Below are 27,485 nucleotides of genomic sequence, written 5' to 3'. Positions count from 1 at the left end.
CTATGTTTAAAAAAGCGAAATTGTAATAATAAAGATTTATAAAATTTTATTTCGGAGTAATGAAAAATTCTCTAACCGCGCGTCTGACAATTATTGACTTGCATCACTAGTTTATCCAAATAGCCATTTCTAGACATTTCAATGATCGTTATTGGTATGAAACTGTTAAAAACTTAGAAAATAGAGAAAATCGATGTCCGAATAACATTTATTGGTGCATATTCTATTTCTTTTTTACTTCAGAGATATTGAATCGATGCAAATTGTTTCGTATGCAGAATTCTGTAAAACTTGACACTTGACTATAGCTATTTCATTGCAATTTCTGTGTTTAAAAAAGCGAAATTGTAACAATAAAAATTTATAAAATTTTATTTCGGAGTAATGAAAAATTCTCTGAAGGTGCGTCTGATCATTATTGACTTTGATCACTAGTTTATCCAAATAACTGTTTCTAGATATTTTAAAGATCGTTATTCGTGATGAAACTGTTAATAACTTAGAAAATAGAAAGAATCTATGTCCGAATAATATTTATTTGTGTATATTTTGTTTCTTTTTTACTTCAGAGATATTAAATCGATGCAAATTGTTTCGTATACAGAATTCTGTAAAACTTGACATTTGACTAAAGCTATTTCATTGCAATTTCTACGTTTAAAAAAGTGAAATTGTAATAATAAAGATTTACAAAATTTTATGTTGGAGTAATGAAAAATTCTCTAAAGGCGCGTCTGACAATTATTGACTTGTATCACTAGTTTATCCAAATAGTCACTTCTAGCCATTTCAACGATCGTTATTCGTGATGAGACTGTTAATAATTTAGACAATAGAAAGAATCGATGTTCCGAATGACATTTATTGGATTATGTTCTGTTTTTTTACTTCATAGAAATTAAGTCGATGCAAATTGTTTCGTATATCCATAATTCTGTGAAACTTGACACTTGAATAAAACTATTCTATTGCAATTTCCGTTTAAAAAAGCGAAATTATAATAATAAAGATTTACAAAATTTTATTTCGGAGTAATAAAAAATTCTCTAAAGGTGAGTCTGACAATTATTGACTTAAATCACTAGTTTAGCCAAATAGCCATTTTTAGACATTTCGACGATCTTTAATCGTGATGAAACTGTTAATAACTTAGAAAATAGAAAGAATCGATGTCGAATGATACTTATTGATGAATTTTGTTTTTTTTTTTTTTTTACTTTAAAAAGAGGGATTAAATTAAATTAATTAAATCAATGAAAATTGTTTCGTATGTAAAATCCGAATGTATATTTTTCCCAGATTATCGGTATCGCACTTTGATCCGGTGGTGTTAAATTTATTATTTGCATCGTTGCATAAATATATCACGTTCCGGTGCGAAATAAAGAACGGAAAAAATCGGACGGGAAAAAATCAAATGTGCAAATTTCGCGACGCGTTTATTGCGTCCACGTTCGTTGCAAACCGTAAAGTAGCGCGACGTTATTCGGCAACCCGTACTTTTTTTACCCGGGAGGGGGCGGAGTTACAAATAATGAAAATTTGTGTGCACGTAAATAATTACGCGAAACGTAATATCCGGGTCGAAATTGGGAGAGCCAGTAAATTTCGCCTCGGTCTCTCTGCGCGCGCAATTGGTTCTACTGAAAGAGCCAATTTTACAGTCGCCCCTCGAGCGAATTTGATTTGGATCTGAATGTTAATTTTCTGTTATATTCAGTTTTCTAATTGGCGTAAGTTATGCAATTACTGATCGTTTTCAATTAGAATGGCAAACCGACGCGTTATATTCTATCACGTATCAGGGATGTATCTTTCAATAATATATACAACTTCGGGAAATTTCCTCTCCGAAATCGGCCGTGAACTTCATCATCAATAAAGTACCTTCTGGCGAAATTGTCACTCTACGAAAAGCTTGCCTTGATCTGCTCATAGATCTTTTACGCGTTTCCTACGGCGACAGTTATGTCCTCGTATCACTGTATCTGACGTATATTTTCAGATATTCGTTGATTCGACTTGGTTGAAAACGGAATTAAATTCCGTAGCGTCCATTCCTATCCGTTACATTTAACCTTTTCAGGAGCAGTTTTTTAATTAAAAGATAAAAGCAAAGTAAATTTTCCATCTATTTAGTAAATTAACAATCGCTTTTAATATATAAAATAATATAAAATAATATCGAACAAAAAGTTTGCAAGAATATTTCGAGTTTTATTTTACCAAGAAACGTGATTGAAAAATAAAAGGAAAAAAGATAAAGGAGTAAAAATAAAATCCGAATAATTTTTACAAATATTTTTCTGTAAAGAAGACTTTTACTTCTTCGGGTAGCATTGATTTCGAATAGATCCCCGCTATAAAGATTAAAAATAAAGTATCTTATTAGAATTTAAGAAGATCATGAATATTGATAACTTATGTTCCAGAGAGATTTAAAGGAGAGCGATCTATCGTCAATAATTAGGCTTTCTCCGTCATTGCCGTCAATGGCAAATGCCGTGGCGGAAATATTTCTGCACTTGCAATGGAAGACAGCGACCCTTATTGGCATAGGTAAATTTTCGAATAGCACTCAAATCTTAATTCGCATAAATGCATTTCTATTATTAAACGGATAGTGAATAAAACATATACTTAAATATAAGTAATATAAAGTGATATATGTGTATATATCATTACACATATATAAGTGATATAAAGTACTTTTTTATATTACTTTTAATATTTATATTAATAATTTAATAGAGTTTTTTGACCTATTTAATTTTAATTGGTTAAAGGTTTAAAATTAAAGTTTTATGAAAGATAATAAAAAGTAATCTGCGTGTTATTTCCTAGAAGATAAATTACCTTTGAATTATTCTTGAGAATATAATTTATGGAAATTGAAGAAGAAAGAAAAACTAAGATAAAAAGATAAGAAAACTAAGATAAGATTTGTAGTACATTCGTATCCTTCGCTCTGAAACGTAAAACGTGACGATAATTCTTTTCTTGCTTTCTTCTTCTCTCTATTTTTCTCATAAAAAAAATTCACAAAATTTAATCTATACTTCCAATAAAAATAACTCTTATGACAGTTGATTAAAATTTTCCAACGTTTTAATTAACTTGCTATTTACAAAGGAAATTATGTATTTTGCTGGTCGACTCTTTATCAAACGTACGACCGAGAGAAAAAGCTTGTTTATCTCAACGTCTATATTACACGAGAAAATTACGTATGGCCTCCGAGGTCGCAATTAAACTGCGGAATCGAGGGCGAATTAAAAAGTCTGTTAAACGAGCGAACGATACGGAAGTAGAGAGAGAGAATCGGGACGATAATGGATCGCGAAACGCAACCCGATTCCCCCAATCTATTAAAATACGATTGGGCGTAGTGTGGACGCGCGCGTATATTGAATATTAATGCGCGCATATCACACGACGACGTGATGCGACGCGAAACCGTCGATTAACGAGATTTAATCTTGCTGCCGCAGATCGCGAGCCGTGGTCCAGTCTGGACCGCGCCGTAATCAACGCGTTTCGGAGGATCGGCGTGATTCTGCGGCATCACTTAATTCTACCCCGTCGTGCCACCCTCGAGCAGATCCGCAAGATACTCAGGTCCATGCACAGCGTCTCCCGACGAGGTAAGTACCGCACATTTAATCCCATTACGCGGAAACTCGCAAGCATTATCCGGCACTTACACCCGCCCGTGCCGAATGTATCCCAAACTGCCAAAACTACCGAATTGAATTAAAATTAAATGGCTTCGTCTCGTGGCAGAGAGAGGGAGAGAGAGAAAGAGAGAGAGTCCCTTTTGTCCTTTTGCCTGCAACTCGTGATTGAGAACATTTATGTGCAGTTCTAATGCTTCATGATGCGACGCAGATTGATGATGATCTGCTTTTGAAGTCTATCAAAGGGGATTCGGCGCTCAATCTTTTAATTACGTTTCTTTCGTTTCGGATTGCGATCTCACATAGGACGTCTGACTTTAATTCGATCAATCCCCGAAAGCCGATTCTTTTCTTCGCTAATAGATTAAAGTATCAATGGTTTTTCAATTTTTAAACAGAGAGCAGTCAGTTTAGATTGCAAAGAAATTATTCGAAATTATTGATTTCTTATCAAAAAAAATCCGTCAATAATCCCGCGTCCGGTAATTATCTCTCTCGTCTCTATTAAAAACAGGAAAAAGAATAAATTAATCCGCTTGAAAATTAATATTTATACCCGCGGAAACAAATAAAGTACGACGAACGTAACATCGCAATACAGACGAGCTTATTGCTGTTTACATGTTTTTGAGAATTGGATTTCAGCAGAAATCTATTTACTGCTGTTTATAAATCTTTTATTCGCTCCGCGAATATGGGAATTGAGAGAGCGAGCAAAATTCTCAGCAAAAGTACGGACAATCCGAGAGATTTGCTCGTACATACGGGGTACGTGTTTATAGAGGATTTAAGTTAACGACGTCTTCCTAAATCTTTTCGTCGTACGTAAAGACTCCCTGTCATAGCTCCCGTATAAACTATAAATCCTCGGGTTTAACAGCCATATTTAAAACCCGCCTGCAACCATCTTTCCGACTGCAATATGTACGAGGAAAAAGGGAAGAACATTTATGTATGAACCATTCGGGGTTACGCGAATTGTGAATTGGAACTTGGTTGAAATTTTAAACCATTAAATCTCCTAGCCTCCGCAGAAGAAAGCGAGGGAACAACTTAGTTAGCGACAATTTACAACGTCCAGTACAGTGTACTCTTGTGAATGCAAATGAGTCGAGTAATAGAACGACGTAGCGCGACGCTCCTTTCAGGAACTCGAACGAATGTGTATCTCGCTCAGTATGAGATGTAATCAGAGAGAGCTCGCTTTAATTAATTTCAATCTGACGAATAAACCTCAAGCGACCGCATTTCACTCGAGTACGTAAGTAAGACCTGTGAGAAGGCAATTATTTATCAATCACACTGCATCGTTTATGTAAATATAGGGTATGTGGGATATATAAAGCCTCGAGGATAATGACTCTGTCTGCGAAGGGGAAGATCCGACTTAATCGTTGCGCCAGAAATTCGCGTTTCGTTTATCGCAACACATGTGTTTCAGAACTGCTGCGATCGCACAAAAGAGGAAGCGCCTGTGTCTTCGGTTAATCAATATATTAATTAGTCTCGTCATAGTGTGTTCTACACCTCTGGTATTTCCCATATAACATTTTAATTAAATTCCCTCCCGGCTTTAATGTTCTTGTGAAAGAGCTTGTAAGATATTGTATAAGGGTTATAAGTTTAATGGCCACTCGACTGGTCACTCAGTGGCCGATATATCATTTTCCGCAATTTACCCCTTTCTTCTTCTCGCGCTCTTTCTCTACCCATCCTTAAAATTTTTTAAAATAATTTAACACTCACCAATTTGATGTGCGGAATTGTAGACAATGTTTTAATCTGTAAAATATAAACATATAAATATTATATAAAACAATTATTAAAATATTTAAATCATTTATAATATTTCAAATCATTTTTTGAAATATTAAAATTAATTTGAAAATTTAAATATTAATTTTCATGTTTCAAAAAATTATTATATTATGCGCATAGTTAACTGTTGCTATTTACTTTAAGATATTAAAAAAACTACATAATTTGCAAAGAAATATTTTTTAAAGAAAGATAGAAATAATTATAAAAAATATTTAAATTAAAATAGTTTACTATTTAGTTTTACTATTAAGTATTTTAATTAAAATATTTAATAGTAAAAGAATCTAGGTACGCGCATTACATAAATAATTATATCTACATATCTCTTAAATATAATACAATGTAGAAATTGTATTTACACATATATATTATTAAATTACTAAAAGTTATTATATTTATTATTAAATATTCTAATTTGAATCATTATCGCGTAGGCGTAGATAAATAGATAATCTCACAAATAACAAATGAAAAGTTAAATAAATTATAAATTATATTTACCCAATCGTTGCTCCGCTGTTGCCTGATGCCTCCCCAGGCCACCGACCTCGCTCTCTCTCTCTCTCCGCACCGTTCCTTTATGGCACTCACTCGAAACACTTGCACTCGCGTTATTTTTTTCGTTCGCGACGCGCGGCGACGCCCGGATTTTAAATATTACATTTTCGACGCGTTTCGGTAAAACGCGACAATCGCGAGAGCTTATTCGCGCGCGAATAAAACTGATGCTCTGTTTACGCGTCGCCGCTCTTTTCAAGGCTCACTTATCGGAGGGCCTCATCGAACGACGATGATGCGGCGACTACTTCACGTCGATACGATGCGCAGCAACGGGGGGGAGCTGTAAACTGTAACATAAATACATGAAAATTATATAGTGAAATTTAAAATAATTGAGAGATGTTTCGAAAAATAAAATTATTTACATTGTGAGTTTAATAGTAAAAATAGTAATAATAAATAATTCACCATATAGTTGCTCCGCCGTTGCCCGATGCCACCCTGGGCCTCCTCCTCCTCGTAGAAGCTTCGAAACACTTGCACTCGCGTTATTTTTTTTCGTTCGCGACGCGCTTCGACGCCCGGATTTTAAATATCACATTTCGACGCGTTTCGGTAAAACGCGAGAATCACGAGAGCTTATTCGCGCGCGAATAAAACCGATGCTCTGTATTCGCGTCGCCGCTTTTTTCAAGGCACACTTATCGGAGGGCCTCATCGAACGACGATGATGCGGCGACTCCTCCGCGACGCGCTCAGGTTAGGTTAGGTTAGGAATCGCCGATATTCCACGAAATGGGCACTACATTTCATTATGTTTTATATATCACAATTCAACGACGTAGAAATTGGATCGACAAGGCCGAAAAACTCCGGAAATTCGCGTCGAAAGCGCAACGGTAATTCGATCCGCCCGTGCGATCGCGGTCACGATATAGGTACACGATTTCGCGACGCGATCGAATCTGTACAATAATTAAGTACGTAAAAACACTAAACTCACACTCGTACTGTCGCGGACCGGCGATGAGCACGCAAACATTGATCGCGAACCGAAAATGCACCTAATGTAGCAACAGACAGGCTTGTGCCAGTTATGGAACGCGCAGCACACCAAGGTCGCAAAGTCGTAATGGCAGGTGGTCGCGGCGTACGTGACGTCGGAGCTCGGCTCGGCTCGGCTCGGCTCGGCTCGGCTCGGCTCGGCTCGGCTCGGCTCAGCTGGGCTCGCGTCGACAGTCCGCCTTGACGGCCTTGACGACCTTGACGTGTTGCGCGTCCTATAGTTGGCAGTGCCAGTCAGACACCAGAGTATTGCTGTTGTATACTTTTTCGGTATAACATATTATTATTTTAATTTTTATAACATATTATTTTAAAAATTAATTAGCAAATTAACTTAGTCAGTTGATTACTGACAAAAAATATTAATAAGATGTTAAATTGTTAATTAAATTTTAAAATAATAATGTGTTATAAAATGTAAAATAGTAATATATTGTAAATAATATGTTATAATCCCTTATCTGCGATTAATGTTTTTTGACAGAAATCGACTGATAACTGTCAAAAATATAAATCGAGTTTAAAGAATTATGACATATTATTTAAAACATATTATTATTTTAATTTGTACAATATTTTTATTTTTAATTTTAATTAACAAACACCTTATTAATATTCTTTGTCAGAAATCAGCTGATTAAAGCGTTAATTTGTTAATTAATTTTTAATATATGAATATGTTATAAAAATTTAAACAATAATATGTTTTAAATAATATGTCATAATTCTTTAAACTCGATTAATATTTTGAGTTATCAGCTAATTTCTGTCAAAAAATATTAATTGCAGATAGGTCATTATAACATATTATGTACAACATATTATTATTTTACACTTTATAACATATTATTATTTTAAAATTTAATTAGCAAATTACCGCTAAATATGTTATAAAATACGTTAAACTCGATTAATATTTTTGACACTTATCAGCTGATTTCTGTCAAACATATTAATCGAATTTCAAGTATTACATATTATATATTTACAATTTATTACTATTTTAATATTTTTAACATATTATTTTAAAATTTAATTAACAAATTAACGCTTTATTAATATTTTTTACAGAAATTAGCTGATTAAAGCGTTAATTTGCTAATTAATTTTGAAAATAATGTTATAAAAATTAAAATAATAACATGTTTTAATAATATTTTAAATAATATGTTATATTTTTGACAGTTATCAGCTGATTTCTGTCAAATAATATTGTGTGTGTGTGTGTGTGTGTGTGTGTGTGATCAAGAATAAGATATTATAACATATTATTTACATTTATCTTCTCATAAAATCGTAAATCACTAAACATCTAATAAATAATTAGAAATAATAGCATCAAATAATGAAAATTATATATATATATATATATATATATGTTATTATTTATAATTATTTATCGTTTAGAACTTTTTTAAAAATAATTTATTGTTAATTATTATATCCTTATATATAATTAAATTGCTATTCAGAAATCCTGTATCCATCTAGATTTGTCATTTATTCACTCTCGCGTGCCTTATATTTTCTCTATCGTCACCTATCTAAGGAGGCAAATCAAATTCTTTTTCTTTTCGCCAGCTACGGTACTTTGCCTGCCATTGCTCGACGAGATGACAAGCCGCGTTTTGATCGAGCTCAACATCGCGTGGCAAACCCACATCCAGAACTCCGTCATCCTGATGATCCACACGGAGGATATCGACCTTTTTCTTCCGAGAGATGAGAGCCCGCCGTCCACCTCGCTCCCCATCGATCCGACGACATTGGCCCAGTCCGCGATTACTCAGTCTTCCAATTTTTCTACCTCGAATGTAACTCGCGCCAGCCCGAACGCGACTTTGGAGAACGCGACTTTGGAGAACGACGAGAGAAGGATGCGGAGGGTACAGGAGGTCCCGCGAAGGTTCTTCCCGCCGAGGAATCTCAGCAGCAACACGATGGAGAATCTACTCGCGGTCGCACCGCTCGATCAGAGGTAATCAGTTATTAATGACGTTAACCCGAAGACAATGGTCGATGTTGCGAGTTTAAGTCATTTTTAAATACAATTTCAGACGCTTCATAGAAATTAATCGACAAAGGTTATCGAGACTTACAAATTATTTTTTTAATTAGTTAATTAATTAATTAATTAAATTTATTTTTAATTATTTGTTAATCTTATAAAATTCTAATTTTTTTGGTATCTTGGATTTGCGTAAACGTGAATCTTACAATTTACTTTAGCTTGTCTCTGTTAAATTTTACATAAAGAATTGCCATTGTTCGCGATCTGAGATAAATATAATTAAGTTGCGAGAAATATCTGCCTAATTATCCATTCTTGATATATTCTGATAATATTCATGAATGCATCATGAATATATATTTTGTCATCAACAAATTAACGCATCTTAGTTGTAATTAATAATGACAGTAAGCGATTAAGTCGTTAAGAAATTCCTAAATGCATACAGATTACAGCGGATCATAAATAACTTGCAGTCGATTTAGCGAATTAATTAACGTTTGAAATTACGTAATTAATCACCCGCTGCTCCAGAGTTCAGAATATTTTTGTAGCTTATTTTCTTCGTGTACTCGATAAGGAAGGCTATAAATACTAGAAAATTTATAATAGCAAAAACTCCACGCTGCGTAGAAAATCCTTTTAAGAGAGACTTCTAAAGATCCTTATTGGAATATTCGCAAAAAAATGTTAGCGTGCGGATAGTCAGTAAACACCGGCTTACATCTTTAAGAATAAATATCTATAATAAGATTAGACGCATAGCTTTGAAGTATATATAGTCTTGGTATTTATAACCTTGGTGTAAAGCACGTGTATTGTAAATATTGTATCAAAATATCTGTGCATTATCTGGAAAAATAACGTTCATATATTAAAGAGCATTGTAGATTTTTACGCAAGTATTTGACAAGCATTTAAAACACAATTACTGATCAAAAACGCGTCCAAATATATTTTTTATTTTAAATTTGCGTGCCGATTAATTTGATTGATCGTAAGATAAGTCACACTTTTATCCAGAGTTTCATCAATTATTTAACACAAGCGTTCAATGAACAATTTGGGTGGAATGTATGTATTATCAGGGAATCGACTAAGCGAGTCGACCTTAATCCGGGGACTTTCTCCCTCGTTTGATCGAGGCAACAACGGCGCGTAATTACGAAGTTCCACCTTCGACGATCTCGAAATTATAATACAAATGCTTGTCGGATCGTCGGGTCGAATTAATTGCGGGCGTCGATCCGTGTAATTCGCCCCGTGATTAACTCACGGAAAACATCTTCGATATGGTACAGGGGCGTCGCGACGCCGTGTCGCCTCGGGAAGTCTTTGCGCAGACAAACCGACAGTTTCTTAACGCAGGTACGACGTGAAGAAGATCTTCAACGGTACGCAGGATTACGCGGCCCCGTCGTTGCTCGATCGATTGAACGAATCGCTGATCGTGTTGACGCGCGACAACAGCAGCCTCGACGCCCACAACAACAAAATGTACACATATGCTCTGCTGGACTGGCGTATCGACCTCGGCTGGCAGCCGATTCTCGCGGTGGTCGAGGGATATCAGCGGCTGCAGGTCCAACAGCTGACGCCGGTGACATTTCTCAACATCCTCGAGGCGCCAGACTTGCTGTCCTGCGACGACGACGCCGACTGCCCGGGTGAGAACGCGAGAGATTTATCGATGACAAACACGTTGTTCTCTCAATCCTACAACTTCATCGCGCAATTAACAGCATGAGTGCATGAATATCGGAAAATTTCGCGAATATTTCTCTCGAAATTACGATTCGATGTTCAGATATCTGTGCACTATAATAATTAACGTTATTCGCTATCATTTCTTATCAGAAATAACTTTAAAAAATGTTAAGGATAATATTTTTAATTTAAAAAACCGCAGTTAGTATAGTAACATAAATTAGTTATTGAATATTTTAGTAATTTGATGACTCTCGATACCACTAACATAAAGATAAGAATTGTGGATTAATTAAGTGTTTTAATGTTTTACAGATTGAAACAGAAAGATTTTTTTTTATTTTTTTTTTATTTTTTTATATATGCAAAAAAGTGAAGATCATAATTTTGAAAAGTGAATTAGTTTAATAATTATGAAAGTAAATTCCTCTCTTTTTGTTATATTGAAGAAAATCTGAATATTAATGAAAGGAATTAGAACATCTTATTTATGTTATGCTAAAAGAAATATTTTTTTTTTTGTTGAAAATACAAATCTTTAAATTAAATAAAAATATTATTGCATAAATAAATAAATCTACACAAAGAAATGCAGTTTACAATTTTTTTGCATTTGTTACATTTTTCATACTTTTCACCACTTTTGACCACAATTCATTCTATTCAATTTTATTCATTCGCACTGTCACAATAAAAATAGTTATTAGCGTTCTTAAGCCTAGTCTACAATGGCAGTAAGCAGTATAGAGTAAGCAGTAAGCAGTAAGCAGTATGAAATGGGAATTGCCCATTTCGTTACTCCCGATCTTTACATCCACTAAAAACAGTATACAATGGCAATAACAAGGCTGTAGGAATAGAGAGTATACTGTTTTTAGTGGATATAAAGACCGGGAGTAACGAAATGGGCAATTCCCATTTCATACTGCTTACTGCTTACTGCTTACTCTATACTGCTTACTGCCATTGTAGACTAGGCTTTATATACAGAATATTTTTAAAAAATGTTAAAAATTTTAAGCGGATTTCCAAGATTAAAACAAAAAAAAATTTGTATAAATATGTGCCTAGAAATAGTTCATTTCTGAAATACGGCTCTTGAAAAATGTGTTTAAAAAATACATAAATTATAAAATGAAATTTCGCTCGTGTTGAGGTATAAGTTACTATAATTAATAACGTAATAATTAATATGGTATGTATTATGTATATCTCATGGAAACGATTAAAGAACTTATTTATTATTTAATAAATTCTGTCTAACACACACGATGCTCGTGCGATACGACCGTAGAAGATACTGTCAAAAATAGGACAGGATAAATGCGGAAAGGGAAAAGGTACGAAGGAGACGAGCTCTTTCCCTTCGTATTTTTCACCGCCGATCGGAATCGATAAACGGCTCCCTCGAATCCGAAAATATCGCCCGATAATGCCGTAAAGATTAATGCAGTGCATTAATTATTTAACAGATGGCTTGGCCGACATGTCTTTCCGTACCACACATATCACAGCTATTATTCTGGGGTCGCTGCTGTTCACCTTTGTCGCCATCGCCGTCGGGATTATAGTTCGGTAAGCACAATCACTTTATATACGTTATACATCATATTATTTATCCGCAGGTAAACCGTAGAAAGTAATCATGTATTAACCTTTTCACTTTCCATTGTCGCAATTGTTGCATGTATGCATGTAAACGTATTTCTCCTATTTCTGATACATAAATATTTACAGTTCTTTCTGATATCTCAAAATCAATGGATATGTTTGTAATAATTTAAAATCAATTAATAGATATATTTTAAGTTAAAATTTAAAATTATTTAGCACCGTTTGTAACATTCAATAGGGATGATATAAATAAGAAAAGGCAAAAGGCATTCATATATAATAAATTTTCTTAATAAATACGATATTTTTTAATATTTAAAATTTGTTCAACACTAAATAGAGTTTAATGCACTTAATTTTGAATTAAACTAATTCATTCTAAAGCGTTTAGAATTACGTACAAGTGTTCATAAGATGTTCAAATTTTTATGTTAATAAATAAAGACATTAGATATGTTAATATCTTTGTTTAGGAAACGGTTGCTTAAGAAAAGAATATCCAAGGGCCCATATAAAATCATCCTAACGACATCGGACTTTGTTTTTCCTCAAGTGCCTCCAGTAGATTCGAGAACGGTGAGTGGAATTTCTAAGCCCAGGAGCTCTCTTTTAATCCTTCTAACGTCGCTAAAGAGATTAAAGTATCCATATACATGTAGAATTACCAGTAAATTTACTTGACTTTCTCTCCTTTTCATGGTTTTCTCTCTTCGACGTCTTTAATCGCTCTTCCGTGAAATATCTCGAGAGAGATGTGGAAAGAATTAAGATCTGTCGCTAAGCTGTTAGATAACTTGTGCTGGCGTGACAGCAAGTTTACGTTGTAAAACGTCCGTGGTATTTATTTTTTATTACAAACGCCAAAACCTTAATCCGAAACGAAAGCAATTTTTCACAGTTGTTATCAGGTCAGGATCGTGAAATCATATTAGCACAAACTGCGAACTAACTTTTCCTCTTGAGGGAAAAATCCTTCTTAATATGACGCAGTTTCATGCGAGAGGGGTTGTTGCGATCCTGATATGGACCGTATATTTCACGCGAGACCGGTCGCTACGTGTGAGCTCCTAAATTATCGGTTTACGTAGCAAAAAATATCCGATAAAAGCGCTAAATGTCACCGTGACACTAGTTCATTGCGCTTAATTGAACCACCAAACGAGCTTTAATCATTACTCTATCCCAGTTAAACGTCAACAATTTTTTCACGTTGTATTTTTCATATTTCAAGAATAATATTCTCAAATACAATGAATATTTCATGATTGAAACGGGCCACATTTCCAGGAAATTTTTTTTCTCTCATTGAGAAAAATTTTCTTGCCTATATATTTTACGATTAAAATTGCTGCAAAAAAATATATAAAACAAATATAGATAAGCTTTATAAAATGCATAAGAAAGAATATTCTTGACAGTCTCTTTTATATCAATGATCAGATTCGGTGGCTCGATCCTTTCCGGTGAAAACAATTTTATACAAATCGATCAATCGCACTCGGCTTGCGCGTGCTCTCAGGTAGACGAGGGTATCGAAGCGATGTTGTGCTGCTGGCTGCAGCAGCTGCAGGAATTCGGTGGACCGGAGGTCGAAAAGCCGGATCTGCTCCAGCTAGGCAGCGTCAACTCCCTGAGGCCTTACTTGCAGGCCGGCGGCGGAAATATACCGCGTCACACCTTCTTCAAGGATCCACGCGCTAGGTATAACGTGAGTATACCTAGTCCAGTCAATATAACTGCACTCTGGATACATCGTTTTTTTTGCGTTCGTCGCAGCTGTCCTATAATATACTCGCTTAACGCTGTCCTTGCGCCTCTCTATTTGTTACCTTCGCTCCACATTTCAATCTGCGTTGATCGAGTTTTCGTGTTAATGAGTTAGAGTGAGAATCTACTTTGGCGGCAAAAAAATTGATGATTTTTTTGAAATTTTTTTAAGGATATTAGGAATCGATTTTTTGACGTTTTACATATATTTTTATTGACATTTTAATAGTACGTCAATATTTTTTACTATTTGATTTCTTTATTATATATGTATGTAATAACAAAAATCAATCAAATATTAATAAATATTGACGTACTATTAAAACGTCAACAAAAATTGTATAAAACGTCAAAAATCAGTTTCTAATATACATACACGTATCCTAAAATATCTAATAGTTTTTCAATAGCAGATTTTCTGGCCAATTTGAAGACGTTCTGTTTAACAAAACTATCGAGTACTATCAACATTTTTTACATTACTTTTTTTATTTTTCCACTATATATCTTTGTGTAACTAAGCATTAAATTAAAATTTTATTAAAGTATATTTCATCTAAAAGTAACTAAAGAATGTAATTTTTTAATCGTTTATCTTTAGAAAGTTTAGTTTATCGCATAAACTCTTTTAATCGTTTATAATTCAGAAATTATGATAATATTTGATAATTATATTAACTTCAACATTTTTTTTGCTAAGAAAAAATTATCTCTGTCGATTCTATATCAGAGAATTCGTTTTTAAGAGGATATTTAATTGTTTTAGAAATATTTTTTGCAAATATATATAATCCATCCAATCCATCTCACAGCCAATAATAATAACTATAATAATTAAAATAATAAAAAACTAAAATACATGAATATATCCGCACGTAGCGCATGTTTATAAAGAGAAAGGTAAAACGAAAATCGTGCATTGCTTTACGAAAGCTTATATGGCAACATCCCATATACGTGCTTTCAGAGCATTATCGACGTCCTACATCATATACCTTCGCCCTTGCAAACAATTTCATCCTTGATCACTTCCGAGAATCTTCCGCTTGACATGACGCGCGGTATTATGCGACGGAACCAAGAATATATATATTCCGAGGCACACATCGATATTCATTTTCGCACATCGTAGACATCCGCGTGTCTTATATAGGCGACGCTGATTAATGCCGCAAGTTCCGCAATATGACGGCGACCGATAAGAACCTTGCCCGCTTAATGAAGATTGATAAGACAGCGTTAAAATGCATTACAACATTAGCCCTAAGTGAATTAATTTCTCGCTGCGATCTCTCAATCATATATCGCGCCGTGTCAAACTTTTCTCTTATCGTACCATTATACAAGTCTCGATAAATTACAAGATCTAATAACGGATATAATATCGGATACAATACTCGAGTTAATGATCCGTCCTATGATTTCTGATAGGGTGACTTGGTTCAATTGAAGGAGCTACCCTTTCAAGGTACGTTCGAACTGAAGAGCAAGGCCATGGACGTGCTGGTCACGGTAAAGGCGCACATCCTTTTATTCATACCTTTGAGTTAGATCTGTGATCGAGTTTCTCCCCACTTTCTACTTTTGGGCAGATCCACGGACTGCGACACGAGAATCTCAATCCCCTGATTGGATGCCTTAACGAACCTACGAGGCCCTGCCTAGTGTCGGAGTACTGCTCGAGGGGCTCCCTGGAGGACGTACTCGTTCAGGATGAGATTAAACTCGACTGGTCCTTCAGATTATCCTTGCTCACCGATCTTGTACGGGTGAGTAAGATCGCATTATGGGTTACACGCAATGCGCAAATATTACCGCAGATTTTAAAAATTTTAGCGAAATTAAAAAATATTTCTAACATGAATATGCAGATATATATATATATATATATATATATATATATTATATTATATATTAATATTATATTATACATTAATATTATATCATATATTAATATTATATAATATATACATATTATATTATTTTACTTTTAATTAATGTGGTCAAAATTATACAAAATGAAATGCTGGATTCTGGTGTTCAAGATTCGAGATGTCAAAATTATTATGCAAAGTGTCCGAGAATTCTTACTTCAAATGTTTCTTTCAACGAATTTATTAAATAATTCATTGATTGAAATAGAGTTTTTTAGGGATATTTTACAGCTATCAATAATTCTACGATAGCTCAATTATTTCTGTTCAGGGTATGAGATACCTTCATGGCACACCGATACGCGTTCACGGCTATCTCACGTCGCGAAATTGCGTGATCGACGCAAGGTGGGTCTTAAAAGTCACCGATTACGGTCTACCTGCATTTTACGAGGCGCAGAACGTAGTGCCACCGGTGAAAACAGCTAGAGGTAGATCTCCTTTGCTTCAATCTTCTATCTCGTTATTATACTTTCTTTGATGTATTTGATCTTTTCTGCAACATAAAATTTTTTTAATTAAAAAACTTGAATAAATAAGAACGATATTGCAGGATCATTTTTACATTTTTCTGAAAAATATTGTATTATATTGTAAGAAAATAATGATTCTTAGTATCACTCCTCAGATTGCACATAAAGTTTCATACTTGTCAAACTTTAATAATCGTATTCCTTAGAAGAATTTATTTATTTATTTATGTAAAAAGAATCAAATATCAAAAAAATTAATGAGATAAGATTATGGGGGAAAGAATCACTATAATATCAAATGAAACTTATGCAATAACATCGAAAATTCTGTAATACATTTATCAAGTTATATAAAGTCTTACTGATTACAAAGTTAGACTGCCTCGCTAATTAAACATGTTTAAAATGAAATTCATGGATTTCGCGCGCTCGTTATTCTAGAAAATAGGATTATAATAGAGATGAGAATAGGATTAGAATATAAGCGAGCGCTCAAGCATTTAATTTCGCTCAGCTATTAATTTCGTTAAACTGTCGACTTATTGTTGGGTAGATCTATTGTGGACCGCGCCGGAACTACTTAGATATCCGAATCTGCGGAAAAAGGGAACTCAGACCGCGGATGTTTACAGTTTCGGAATTATCATGCAGGAAGTCGTTGTTCGCGGTGAACCATTTTGTATGCTCGCCCTGTCTCCGGAAGGTAATGTGTGTATGCGATATCCATCTTTCTCTCCTTTCCTGTAATTCTAATCGCAGATCCGAAATAATTAAATCTATCGAGAAAAGATGAATTTATCTTTGTACGTTTACATCTTAATCACTTCTACTCGCGTAAGAAATTAACTATTAATTTTCAAAGAAAAGTCACAAATGACAATTTAAATATAAATAAACAAGACTCATAATAAAACATAAAAATAAAATAATCAGCTGATTCTTCGTATCGCATTTTTTTAATAAAACTATTAGCACAGAATAAAATCGCTACAGAAATGCAAAGAGAGATTTTATAATTGCAACCCAAAGATTTGAATCAGATTTGAAATGTCGAAGCTTCACAATATATGTATGAGTATTTGATATTAAAATCCTAGCTCTAGTGTTATATCCGAGAATCTCAAACGTCAGGCATGTCTTTCGCATATTTCGCAGATATAATTGAGAAAGTAATGAAGCCACCACCCCTGATCAGACCATCGGTCAGCAAAGGTGCTGCGCCACCGGAAGCTATAAACATCATGCGCCAGTGCTGGGCGGAAACTGCTGAAATGAGGCCCGACTTTGACGACGTGCACGACCTCTTCAAGAAGCTGAATCACGGGAGGTAAAATCACTGGCACCCTTTAATCTTCGAAGCACATTGTGCCCTTAGAACGGAAATATGGATATAACTTAGAAAGTCAAATACTACGTTGTTGGATATCTATTTTTCGTAAATCTAATCTTTAATAACATCAGCATTTACAGTGATTTGTTCTAATAAATATTAGTTATAAATTGTGTCATATGCATTAAAATTTATAACAGTTATCAAAATTATATATATTGATAAATTAAATAAGTAAGACCTATCTTTTAAATAAATAAATTCTTTCCTTTCGTAAATATGTAATCAAATAAATTTAATTATTTTTTATATAAACAAATAATATATTTAAAAATTTAAATTTATATAATTAATTTATATAATCAAATGTTCTTTGCTTATTTAACTTATCAATATTAATCTTTATCTAATGTGATCTTGATCTTATCCAACTTGACAATAATTGAAAACTCTTGACGACAATTGAAAACGCCACCGCCAGACACCGCGTTTTATTTCCAGAAAGGTAAACTTTGTGGACACGATGTTCCAAATGCTTGAGAAGTATTCAAACAATCTGGAGGAACTCATTCGCGAGCGTACGGAACAGCTTGATATGGAGAAGAAGAAAACCGAGCAATTATTGAATAGAATGTTACCTAGGTAAAGTTTACTATAGACTTAAGATCGCGCTATTTCTCGAGAAGATGACGCGATCAAAGTTTACTCGATTAAAAGTTGATATTGCTTGATATCGCGATTTTGATTCGCCTCTTTGTGCTACTTAAAAATTTAAAAAAAACCTATCAATATAAGAAACGTTCCGGCGCTTTTGAAACTTGGTTTGATACTTTCAGCTTAGTCGCCGAGAAGCTAAAGCTCGGCATGCCCGTCGACCCCGAAGAGTTTCGCGAGGTCACGATTTATTTCTCAGATATTGTTGGTTTCACGACGATATCCGCGCGTTCAACGCCCTTTCAAGTGGTCGATCTTCTCAACGATCTCTACACCTCCTTCGACGACACGATTAACGCGTACACGGTCTACAAGGTAATGACTGCGTGATCATTTTACAATATATTTGCGAGATAAAAATAAAAAATCATATGATATTCTATATTAATTAACGTTCTCGGAAAAATACATTACTTTAAATAAGTATCAAATATCAGGGATATTTACAGAAATCAAATATTTCATATTAAATAAGTAGAGAGAGAAATGCTATTCTGTTATAAAACAAAAAAAAAGCTTTAACCTTTCTCTTATTTATCGGATCTTCTTGCCCAATAAACTCAATCTTCTTCGAGATGCAAATATTGATTGTTCTTTCTACATCTCGTGTCTCATTGTGCAATATATTTCTCTTGAAATTTAAATAATTTCTCGATCTTACTAAAAAATATTTCTCGACTATAACTAGTTATTTATAAATGTGAGTTTTTGCGATATTAATAGAAAGCATGCGAATGATATGTGCGCTGGATAACGCGTCAAGGACTGTTTCTTGTCAGAGAATGTGTTCCCGATCCCGATATTACAGAATGCATATTCGAATGACATAGGTGGAAACTATCGGAGACGCCTACATGGTCGTAGGCGGTTGTCCTGTGAGAATACCCGATCACGCAACCCAAGTGGCGACCATGGCGCTTGACCTGTTACATCAAAGTGGAAAATTCAAGTTGAAACATCTTCCGGACACGCCACTCAGGCTACGCATCGGTCTTCACACGGGTTAGCTCTTTTCACAAATTTTTTAAATAATTTCCACACGATCGAAGCTAAGTCTCTCGCAAAAAAAAATACGATTATTTAGAAGAAATTATTTTAAATATTTTGTTTCTATTTTTTTTTACTTCTGAAAGCGACAGAATACAAATGTATGTATTTATTGTAAAAACAATCGTTAAAAAAATATCGCGTTTTTTATATTTATATATAATCTACATAGAATATTTAATATATAAATAAATATATATATTCGATGTTGCATGTATATTTATATTTTGTCTTTTTCGTCTGAAGAAAATCAAAATCTCTCGTGCTGAATTGTGCGATCTATTATTCTTTTATTTATCGCGATCTTTAACAATGTTATCGGATCTTTAATAATACACTATCTAGTAACTTGTTTATTTCTTTTATTTTGAGCGCGTTCAATATCCTGCCACGAACATTTCTATATCGCAACACAGATTTTTAACAACATTACGATTCCCACCATTTTGTTTATTTTCAAAGTGTGTTATCATCAAGAGATCCCAAAGTATTCTAGAGAGAGTTTTATATAATATATATTTAGGATGCAAACTCTCTCTAAAATACTCTGGCTATTTTATGCGAAATACTCTCTAGATATATATAATATACACTAGATATATATAACTAGATATATATAATAACTTTGAGAGGGAGATAAATTACCAATTACATAACTTTTTATGTACATACATGTGCTGCATCCTCATATCAATTAATCCCTTAATTACATGAATGCCGTATTTACATATGCAGCTTGGCTTGAAAATTTCGCAACGAAAACAAGCGATAAAATGATTGAGCTTTTTGCTGTTAATTTTTTATCGTATCTTTTATATATATATACATATATATAGAAGAGAGAGAGAGAGAGAGAGAGAGAGAGAGAGAGAGAGAGAAGGTAAATTTAAATACGCTGTAATTGTACGAGATACATGCTTCCGCTTTATCAACAATTTCGGGTGAGAACACGCTTCTCGCGCGTCTCATTTGAAATGTTAAGCGAAGAAATTCACGTCTCTCTCCTTACACAGGCCCGTGCTGTGCCGGCGTAGTAGGTTTAACGATGCCGCGTTACTGCTTGTTTGGCGACACGGTGAATACCGCCTCGAGGATGGAGTCGACCGGGGAGCCGTGGCGTATCCATCTGAGCCAGGCGACGATGGATCGATTGACGCAGGTCGGCGGATACCACATCGAATACCGCGGACCCACCGACGTCAAGGGCAAAGGCAAGATGCCGACCTACTGGCTGCTCGGCAAGCAGGGCTTCGACAAGGAACTACCGAAACCGCCACCCCTCGGGTAAGCCTGCCGGCTCCGTCGCGAGCACATTTTCCAAATTCTCCTTTCCTCCCCCTTCAACCCCGCCTCCCTCCCCCGCGACGTTCCATTCGCGAGCTCCAGCTTCCCCCGACTCGATGGCCGTGATTTAATGCTCGCGCGCATCCAGGCGACCTTATTAAGTTCAATTTATTGCGACGAGGGTGTCCCCTTTTCTCCCCCCGTTTTATATTCGACACGCGGGAGGGTGTGTGTGTGTAACCCCCTTTTTTTTCTCAATTGATCGCGCTCTGGTATATTCCTTCGCTTGGAATGTCACACGAATGTCAGCTACAGCTCCCGAGCGCCCTTTTCTCTACGAATCGTCGTAGAGAAAAGGGTCCGGATTTAATCAACCAAGTTGTATCGCGTATCCGTTTGATTAAGTGTCAGAAATGAGCTCGGGAGTTTTTAATTATGTAACGATAGAGGTTGCACGGCCCCTAGCTTGTTTGCGTTAAGTTTGTCTCAACAATCTCTCTCGTCTTTTATCCAACCCCTTTCTCCTCCCTTTCCTGCTCCCTTGTATACGTATAATTGTACCCAAGAAAGTGATATAACGGCGAAGTTTTCTCTCGCACGAGCTATTCTCTTATAATACCCCCGGGCAAAAAGTGACCTACTTGATTGTGTGCGTATATAGGCGGGAAAAAAGGATGATAATCTTAAAGTTTGCGTCTCTATATTATGCAGGCATTTCCGATCTGACGCGCAACCCTTCGGCCGCAGATAACAGAGTCAAATCTAAGAAAAATAGCTGCCTCGAAGTCATTTACGGAGAATTAAACAGACAGCAAATGCTGTAACTTTGTTCTGTGTAATTAATTTCGAATAGACTTTAATTGGGAAATGCAATTAGAGCCAAATTACTGAGGAAGATATATGTATTGTATATCTCAAGTTTTGCTACAAATATATATATATATATATATATATATATATATATATATATATATATATACATATTCATATATATATATATATATATATATATATACACATATGTATATTTATAGCAACATATGCAAAATATATCAAATTAATTGAACGCGTTACTGTAATAAGATATCACGACAATTCGATAGAATGTACGTGGTAAAACGCACAAAAATTTTGCAAGAAAAAAAAGCATCAAATTTATTTTCGATCTCTACGCAGTATATTTTTATTCGCACAATTTACTTTCCAGATATTTAATGCTTTTATCTGTTGCTATTCTGCCGCTGCGCTCAGGGAGAACCATGGGTAAGTGGACTCGCATGTAAATGACTCGATGTTCGTATCGATCATATTATCGCTTTACATTTGATAAATCTTCCGTAGGTGTCAGATTTATTTCGGCAAAAACTTGAATACATTATGTCATATCAATATTCTATAATTTCATCTGACATCCATCTCTATGTCCCGTTTAATATAATTCGCACGAAATTTTTTTCTCTAAAACGTGTTAGTGGCTTTAAAAAATTGTTATAAAAAGAAATGTATTATACAAGTTGTGTTTCATCAGTCAGCTGCGAGAACTGAATGCAACGTAAACTAAAATGAGAATGCAAATACAACGCGTGAATAAACATTCACCGGAAACCATCAGCATCCAGAACGACGTTTAATGTTAAAATGCCAATTATTCTAAAGTTGCTCTCTCTTCACGTTTTTATTTGAATTTATTTTTCTTCCTTTCGAAGAAAATTATTTCCTTTTCCCAGTATCAACGTAATCTATCGTTCCTTGGTTATGACTATAATCACTTTTAGATCTTTCCCATTTCTGCCAGTTCTACAAACGTCACGATCTTCATGAATAAACACGCATTCGAAACATCTGGCTGGTTCGCCGGCATTGAAATGCCGTTTGCATCGAAACGTCATGTTTATTCCCAAAATTTTCACATCCGCATTCGAACCGGGGCGGAAAATAGCAATAATATAAGTAAAATAAAAGTTCGATATGTTTCAATTTTTATGTCTAAGTACTCTCTTTGGGGAATGATATAGAACTAAAAATATCCTTAAGAGAAACCGTACAATAAAAATTGAATTTTAAATTTATATTGGATCTTACATTTTACGACGTACGATTATTTCACTTTTTTCCATTTCTTAAAATATCAAAAAACCTACTAAACGCTACTCTAGGTAACATACGCGTATCTCACGTATATGCTTCTCCGAATTTTCCAAAGACTGGACGAAAGTCTGCTAGGGGATCACTCTCAAAGCGGAATGTCATGCGAGTCGACGGGTTCCCAGCTGCCGGTGATACCATCGCAGGACGAAACGCAGGAGGAATCGATCGACCTCGCCGAAGTGGTCCAGCTCGATCATCAGGACTCTATAGATAGCAATGGAATGGCTAATGGAAGCGTAAGCCGGACCGCTTCCTTCGAGGAGACCACCGGCGTCAGGAAGGTCTCCGTATCCGTGCACAACGAGCGGACGCTGCTGCAGAGCTACTCCCTGAGGTCCACCAACGACTTCATCGAGGTGTTGCAGGGCAAGCAGGATACGGCGAAGACGACCGAGGCCGTTCACAGCGGGATCGTAAGCAAGAGCACGTCCGGCGATACTCAGGCCTCCCTCGGCGTGTCGTCCTCCATGGTTTCAGTAGCCGACCCGGCGGCGGCGGCGGCGATCCTCGGCGCGTCCACCAGCTCGCTCACGTCGATCGCCGGATCGACGAGCTATCGACAAGCGCCGCCGAGGCATCGTCGCTTCGGCTGCATCGACGAGAACGATCTCAGCACACCGTACAATCACTACAGATGTCTATCGCCTAACGAACATCACGGTACGTGTCTAGAAACTTGAACTCGTGGTTAGTGTCCAATTTATGGAGAACTGGAGTTTATTGCTCCGAAATTGAATTCCGGAACCAGTCGATTAACGAATGTTGTTTGGATTGTCTTTGGCATTTGCATAAATTAAGAACTTACAATTCAAAATTAAATTAAGAGAGCTCGATCTATAATATAAATTAAAATATTTCTGTACGAAAGAACTTTAAATTTTAAAGTTTTTTTTAGTAGAAAAAGAAAAGAATTAAAAATTAAATTATAAAAAATTACTTTGACGGATATAAATGTATTACATTTTAAATTTAAAATATATAAATTTTTAATTATAAATAATAATTATTATAATAATAATATTGATCATTACATAAAATTAAATATTTTAAGATTAACAATTTTAGTAATAATTTTGTTGGTAGGGAATACTTTTTAAATATTATTAAATCGCAAAATTTTAAGTTATATTTAAATTTAAATTATAATTAAAATTCCATGAATGTGTACATAAATGTGTGAAATATTTCAAAACAACTCGACTTCAATTTTAATAATGGAATAATTTTTACATGTTTCGAAAGTTCATATATATATCTTTTTTAGATTGTTATATTTTATCAAAAAGAGAGATCTTTCCTTTTATCGATATTCCGAAAATGTGAAATTCCTCAATTAATTTTATATACATCTATTAAATCGCAATATAGTTTTTTTCTTTCAAATTCCAGGGAAAGGCCACAGCGGCCGAATGCTACGGAGGCAATTCAGCCTGGACCGTCCGGACGAATCTGTGTCAATAATCTCGGAACAATCGCAGCCACCGAGATCGACTCCTCGTCTCTATAAACAAAATAGCGCGGGCGCAGCCAACGACTTGGAGAGAATCGAGGAAGTGCCACCGGCAACTCCCAAACCCCTCCTTCAGAATTACCGTCACGCCGCTTCCGTTTCCCTTTCTGTCGAATCTCTGACGTTGCGCTGAGAATCGGCAAATGTAATCTCGGGACAAAAAAACTCGGAATATATTACGAGCACAAAATCGAACACGACGCACGCGTGTCGCGTTTGGAGCAGCGAATGATTCAGCAGCGAAATATTTACGCATAATTGAGAAAGGTGTCGCGATCGTAATTAACGAAACGCGTTTATGACCCTTTATTAAACGATCACGTCAATACAAATTAACTTTAACCTTAGCTTAACACTTTCGTCTATCCTTCAGAATTACAATTCTAGTTTTAATTTCTGATCATAGTTCTATTTCTAGAAGAAAAAAAAACAGTATTGTTTAAGCCAAGATTGAAAGTTAATCGATTGTTGATGAAACTGATCCCCACATTTGATGCGTTCAAGAAAAATACGTCGGCTCGAAAATCCGATTGCAATAAACGTAAGAATCGGTAGCTTTAAAAACGTGTAAACGTAACACGCGAATTATTGATATCGTGACTCGTTGCTGCTCCGTCTATATTCTTATCTGAGTATACATTATATTGATGTTTGATAATACCCGCGGGCAGGGGAATGTAATCCGTGATTAGAGATTCAATGGTTGTAGGCGTGTTGTAAATCGTTTATAAATAATCGTTGGGGCAAAAGTTTACATAGGACTACTTATACGAGCGATCCGCTCTTCGAATTCCCTCCAATGTGTCTGTACCTGTCAATATTTAAATGTTTCACGAGCAAATCACCTTCGATGAATGATCATCGAATATTTCATATAACATTATCTACGAATCGTAGACTACGATTTCCTTGTTAAAATCAGTATTCGAGAGAGAAAGAGACAGTTAACGAATAATTTCAGATATATATCGAATATATATTTAATAAATGGCGTGAAATATAAAAAATTTAAATCGGAAAGAAATCCATCGAATTTCTGGGCTATAAAGTTTATGCTGTGAAATTCCACTCAATTTCTTTAATAACATTAAAATGTCGACAGTTTAAAGGGTGATGTATTTCTTATTTTTCAAATTTTTCATTATATGTATATATGTATATATATGCTTTTTTCTTATTTTGTTTAATCTAATCAAATATAATTACGCACGCGAAGCGAGGTTATGTTATTCCTTGATAATAAAATCTTCAAAAATTGCAACGCATACATAATTATTATTATTATTGCAATGTATGCATATAAAAATATATTAATTAATTATGCAATGCATAAGAATTCATCAATATTTGAATCTTTAACAAAAAATGCGAACAAGAAAATAGAATTTTCTACAAAAATCTTTTAATCAAAAATCAAAATACCTGCACTTCCGTTAGACTTGTGCGTCTCCATACGTCTGTTACACTGCACGTCTTCATAGGCTTGTTTTTTATTCCTGATGAACTGGTGCGATAAGTTAGAATGAGACAAGTATATTTTGTCTCACTCTAACTTATTGCACCAGTGTGCACAGTTCAGCCAGTGCAGGAATAGAAAACAAAACTCATATGTCCACTACACCAAAACTACACTGCACTGACTGCACGGCTCGCGCGCGACTAATGCACTAATGTCGACGACCACTGACCGCAAGACTTTCGTACCGGTGTCGCCACCTGACGGCGAAACCTAACTTCACAGCCAAGAAGGAACAGAGCCTGGCGAAGCATCTCTCTCTTCGTATCCGTTTCATTAGACACGTGTGTCCCATGCGTCTGCTACGCTGCACATCTCAAGCAAGACTGATCCCCACCACTGACCACAATATTTTGCGCAGCGGTGTCGCCAACTGACGGAGAAACCCAACTTCACAGCCAAGAATGAAGCCGAGGACCGAGGCCCGAGATCAGTCTCGTGCGAAACGCGCAACGTGATGGGAGATGTGTAAAGATGTGCAAAACGTGCAGCGTGGCGGACGTATGAAGCTGCGCGAAACGTGCAGCGTGGCGGATGTTGAAGACGTGCGAATCTAATAGAAGCACACAGATATTTTAATCGAAAGATTCTTGTAGAAAATTCTATTTTCTTGTTCGCATTTTTTGTTAAAGATTGAAATATTGAAGTTTTATGCATTGCATATAATTAATTAATATATTTTATGCATGCATTGCAATAATAATTTTTATGCTTGCATTGCAATTTTTAAGATTTTATTGTCAAAGAATAATATAACTTCGCTTCGCGCACGTAATTATATTTAGTTAGGTTAGGGTTAGGTTAGATTAAACGAAATAAGAAATATATATACATATATAATAAATATATATATTATATATATTGCACAAGATCGTTTTTTATCTTGCTAAGAATTAAAAGTTGTTCTCATAATTATCTACTATTTATGATCGTAAACTCTCTCGCTAGATATACGTATCTATGAAATGAAAATCTGAAATCGATATTAATGAGAAATAGAATTTTAATATAATAAAATCGTCTTCACACTGGTATTTCTTGGAAGAATTATAGAATTAATCGGGATTTTCACAAAGGCAAGATAGAGCAAGATGATACAAAAATACTTAAATTAATCCGTCACTTGCTACATATAATTTCCTGGTGAAAATATGTCCCGACATAAATATTGCCTGTCCGATGTAAAAAGAAACCAACGCATTAGACGTCATACATATTTATTGTCTATGTAATAAGAACGATTCAATCGTTTTCCCTCTTTTTTTCCGATTGATCGTATCATCGATCTATCGAGAAAAAGAGCTAGATAGAAAGTAATTAGCTATTATTTCGCGATTAGAGCAATCGAGAAGTACTTCATCAACAG

At 35.0% G+C, this 27,485-nt stretch overlaps 1 protein-coding gene across 4 annotated transcripts in view; it reads left to right on the top strand.

Moving 5' to 3' along the window:
* LOC145941311 (retinal guanylyl cyclase 2) overlaps positions 1-25,847 on the top strand; it is a 49,723-nt gene extending 23,876 nt beyond the window's left edge. For 3 of the 4 annotated variants that reach the window (XM_083047369.1, XM_083047368.1, XM_083047371.1), the window contains 19 exons: positions 2,433-2,559; positions 3,492-3,644; positions 8,646-9,042; positions 10,444-10,742; positions 12,255-12,357; positions 12,870-12,972; positions 13,916-14,104; positions 15,595-15,675; positions 15,756-15,932; positions 16,369-16,528; positions 17,124-17,273; positions 17,726-17,897; positions 18,402-18,542; positions 18,737-18,929; positions 19,445-19,616; positions 20,675-20,945; positions 22,197-22,208; positions 23,149-23,753; positions 24,483-25,847. In XM_083047369.1, the coding sequence (XP_082903495.1) occupies positions 2,433-2,559; positions 3,492-3,644; positions 8,646-9,042; positions 10,444-10,742; positions 12,255-12,357; positions 12,870-12,972; positions 13,916-14,104; positions 15,595-15,675; positions 15,756-15,932; positions 16,369-16,528; positions 17,124-17,273; positions 17,726-17,897; positions 18,402-18,542; positions 18,737-18,929; positions 19,445-19,616; positions 20,675-20,945; positions 22,197-22,208; positions 23,149-23,753; positions 24,483-24,736 (3,759 nt within the window). In that variant the 3' untranslated portion in view covers positions 24,737-25,847. Of the gene's footprint in view, positions 1-2,432; positions 2,560-3,491; positions 3,645-8,645; positions 9,043-10,443; positions 10,743-12,254; positions 12,358-12,869; positions 12,973-13,915; positions 14,105-15,594; positions 15,676-15,755; positions 15,933-16,368; positions 16,529-17,123; positions 17,274-17,725; positions 17,898-18,401; positions 18,543-18,736; positions 18,930-19,444; positions 19,617-20,674; positions 20,946-22,152; positions 22,209-23,148; positions 23,754-24,482 lie in introns of those variants that run through there. The other variant, XM_083047372.1, reaches the window with a different exon arrangement.
* Positions 25,848-27,485: the final 1,638 nt, after the last annotated feature.

Source organism: Prenolepis imparis, unplaced genomic scaffold (assembly GCF_030444845.1).
Source record: "Prenolepis imparis isolate NDT839.2.m4 unplaced genomic scaffold, iyPreImpa1.0 SCAF_10, whole genome shotgun sequence".
NCBI lineage: Eukaryota > Metazoa > Arthropoda > Insecta > Hymenoptera > Formicidae > Prenolepis > Prenolepis imparis.
The sequence above is the reverse complement of the archived record's forward strand: the minus strand, read 5'-3'. Positions and strand labels throughout refer to the sequence as shown.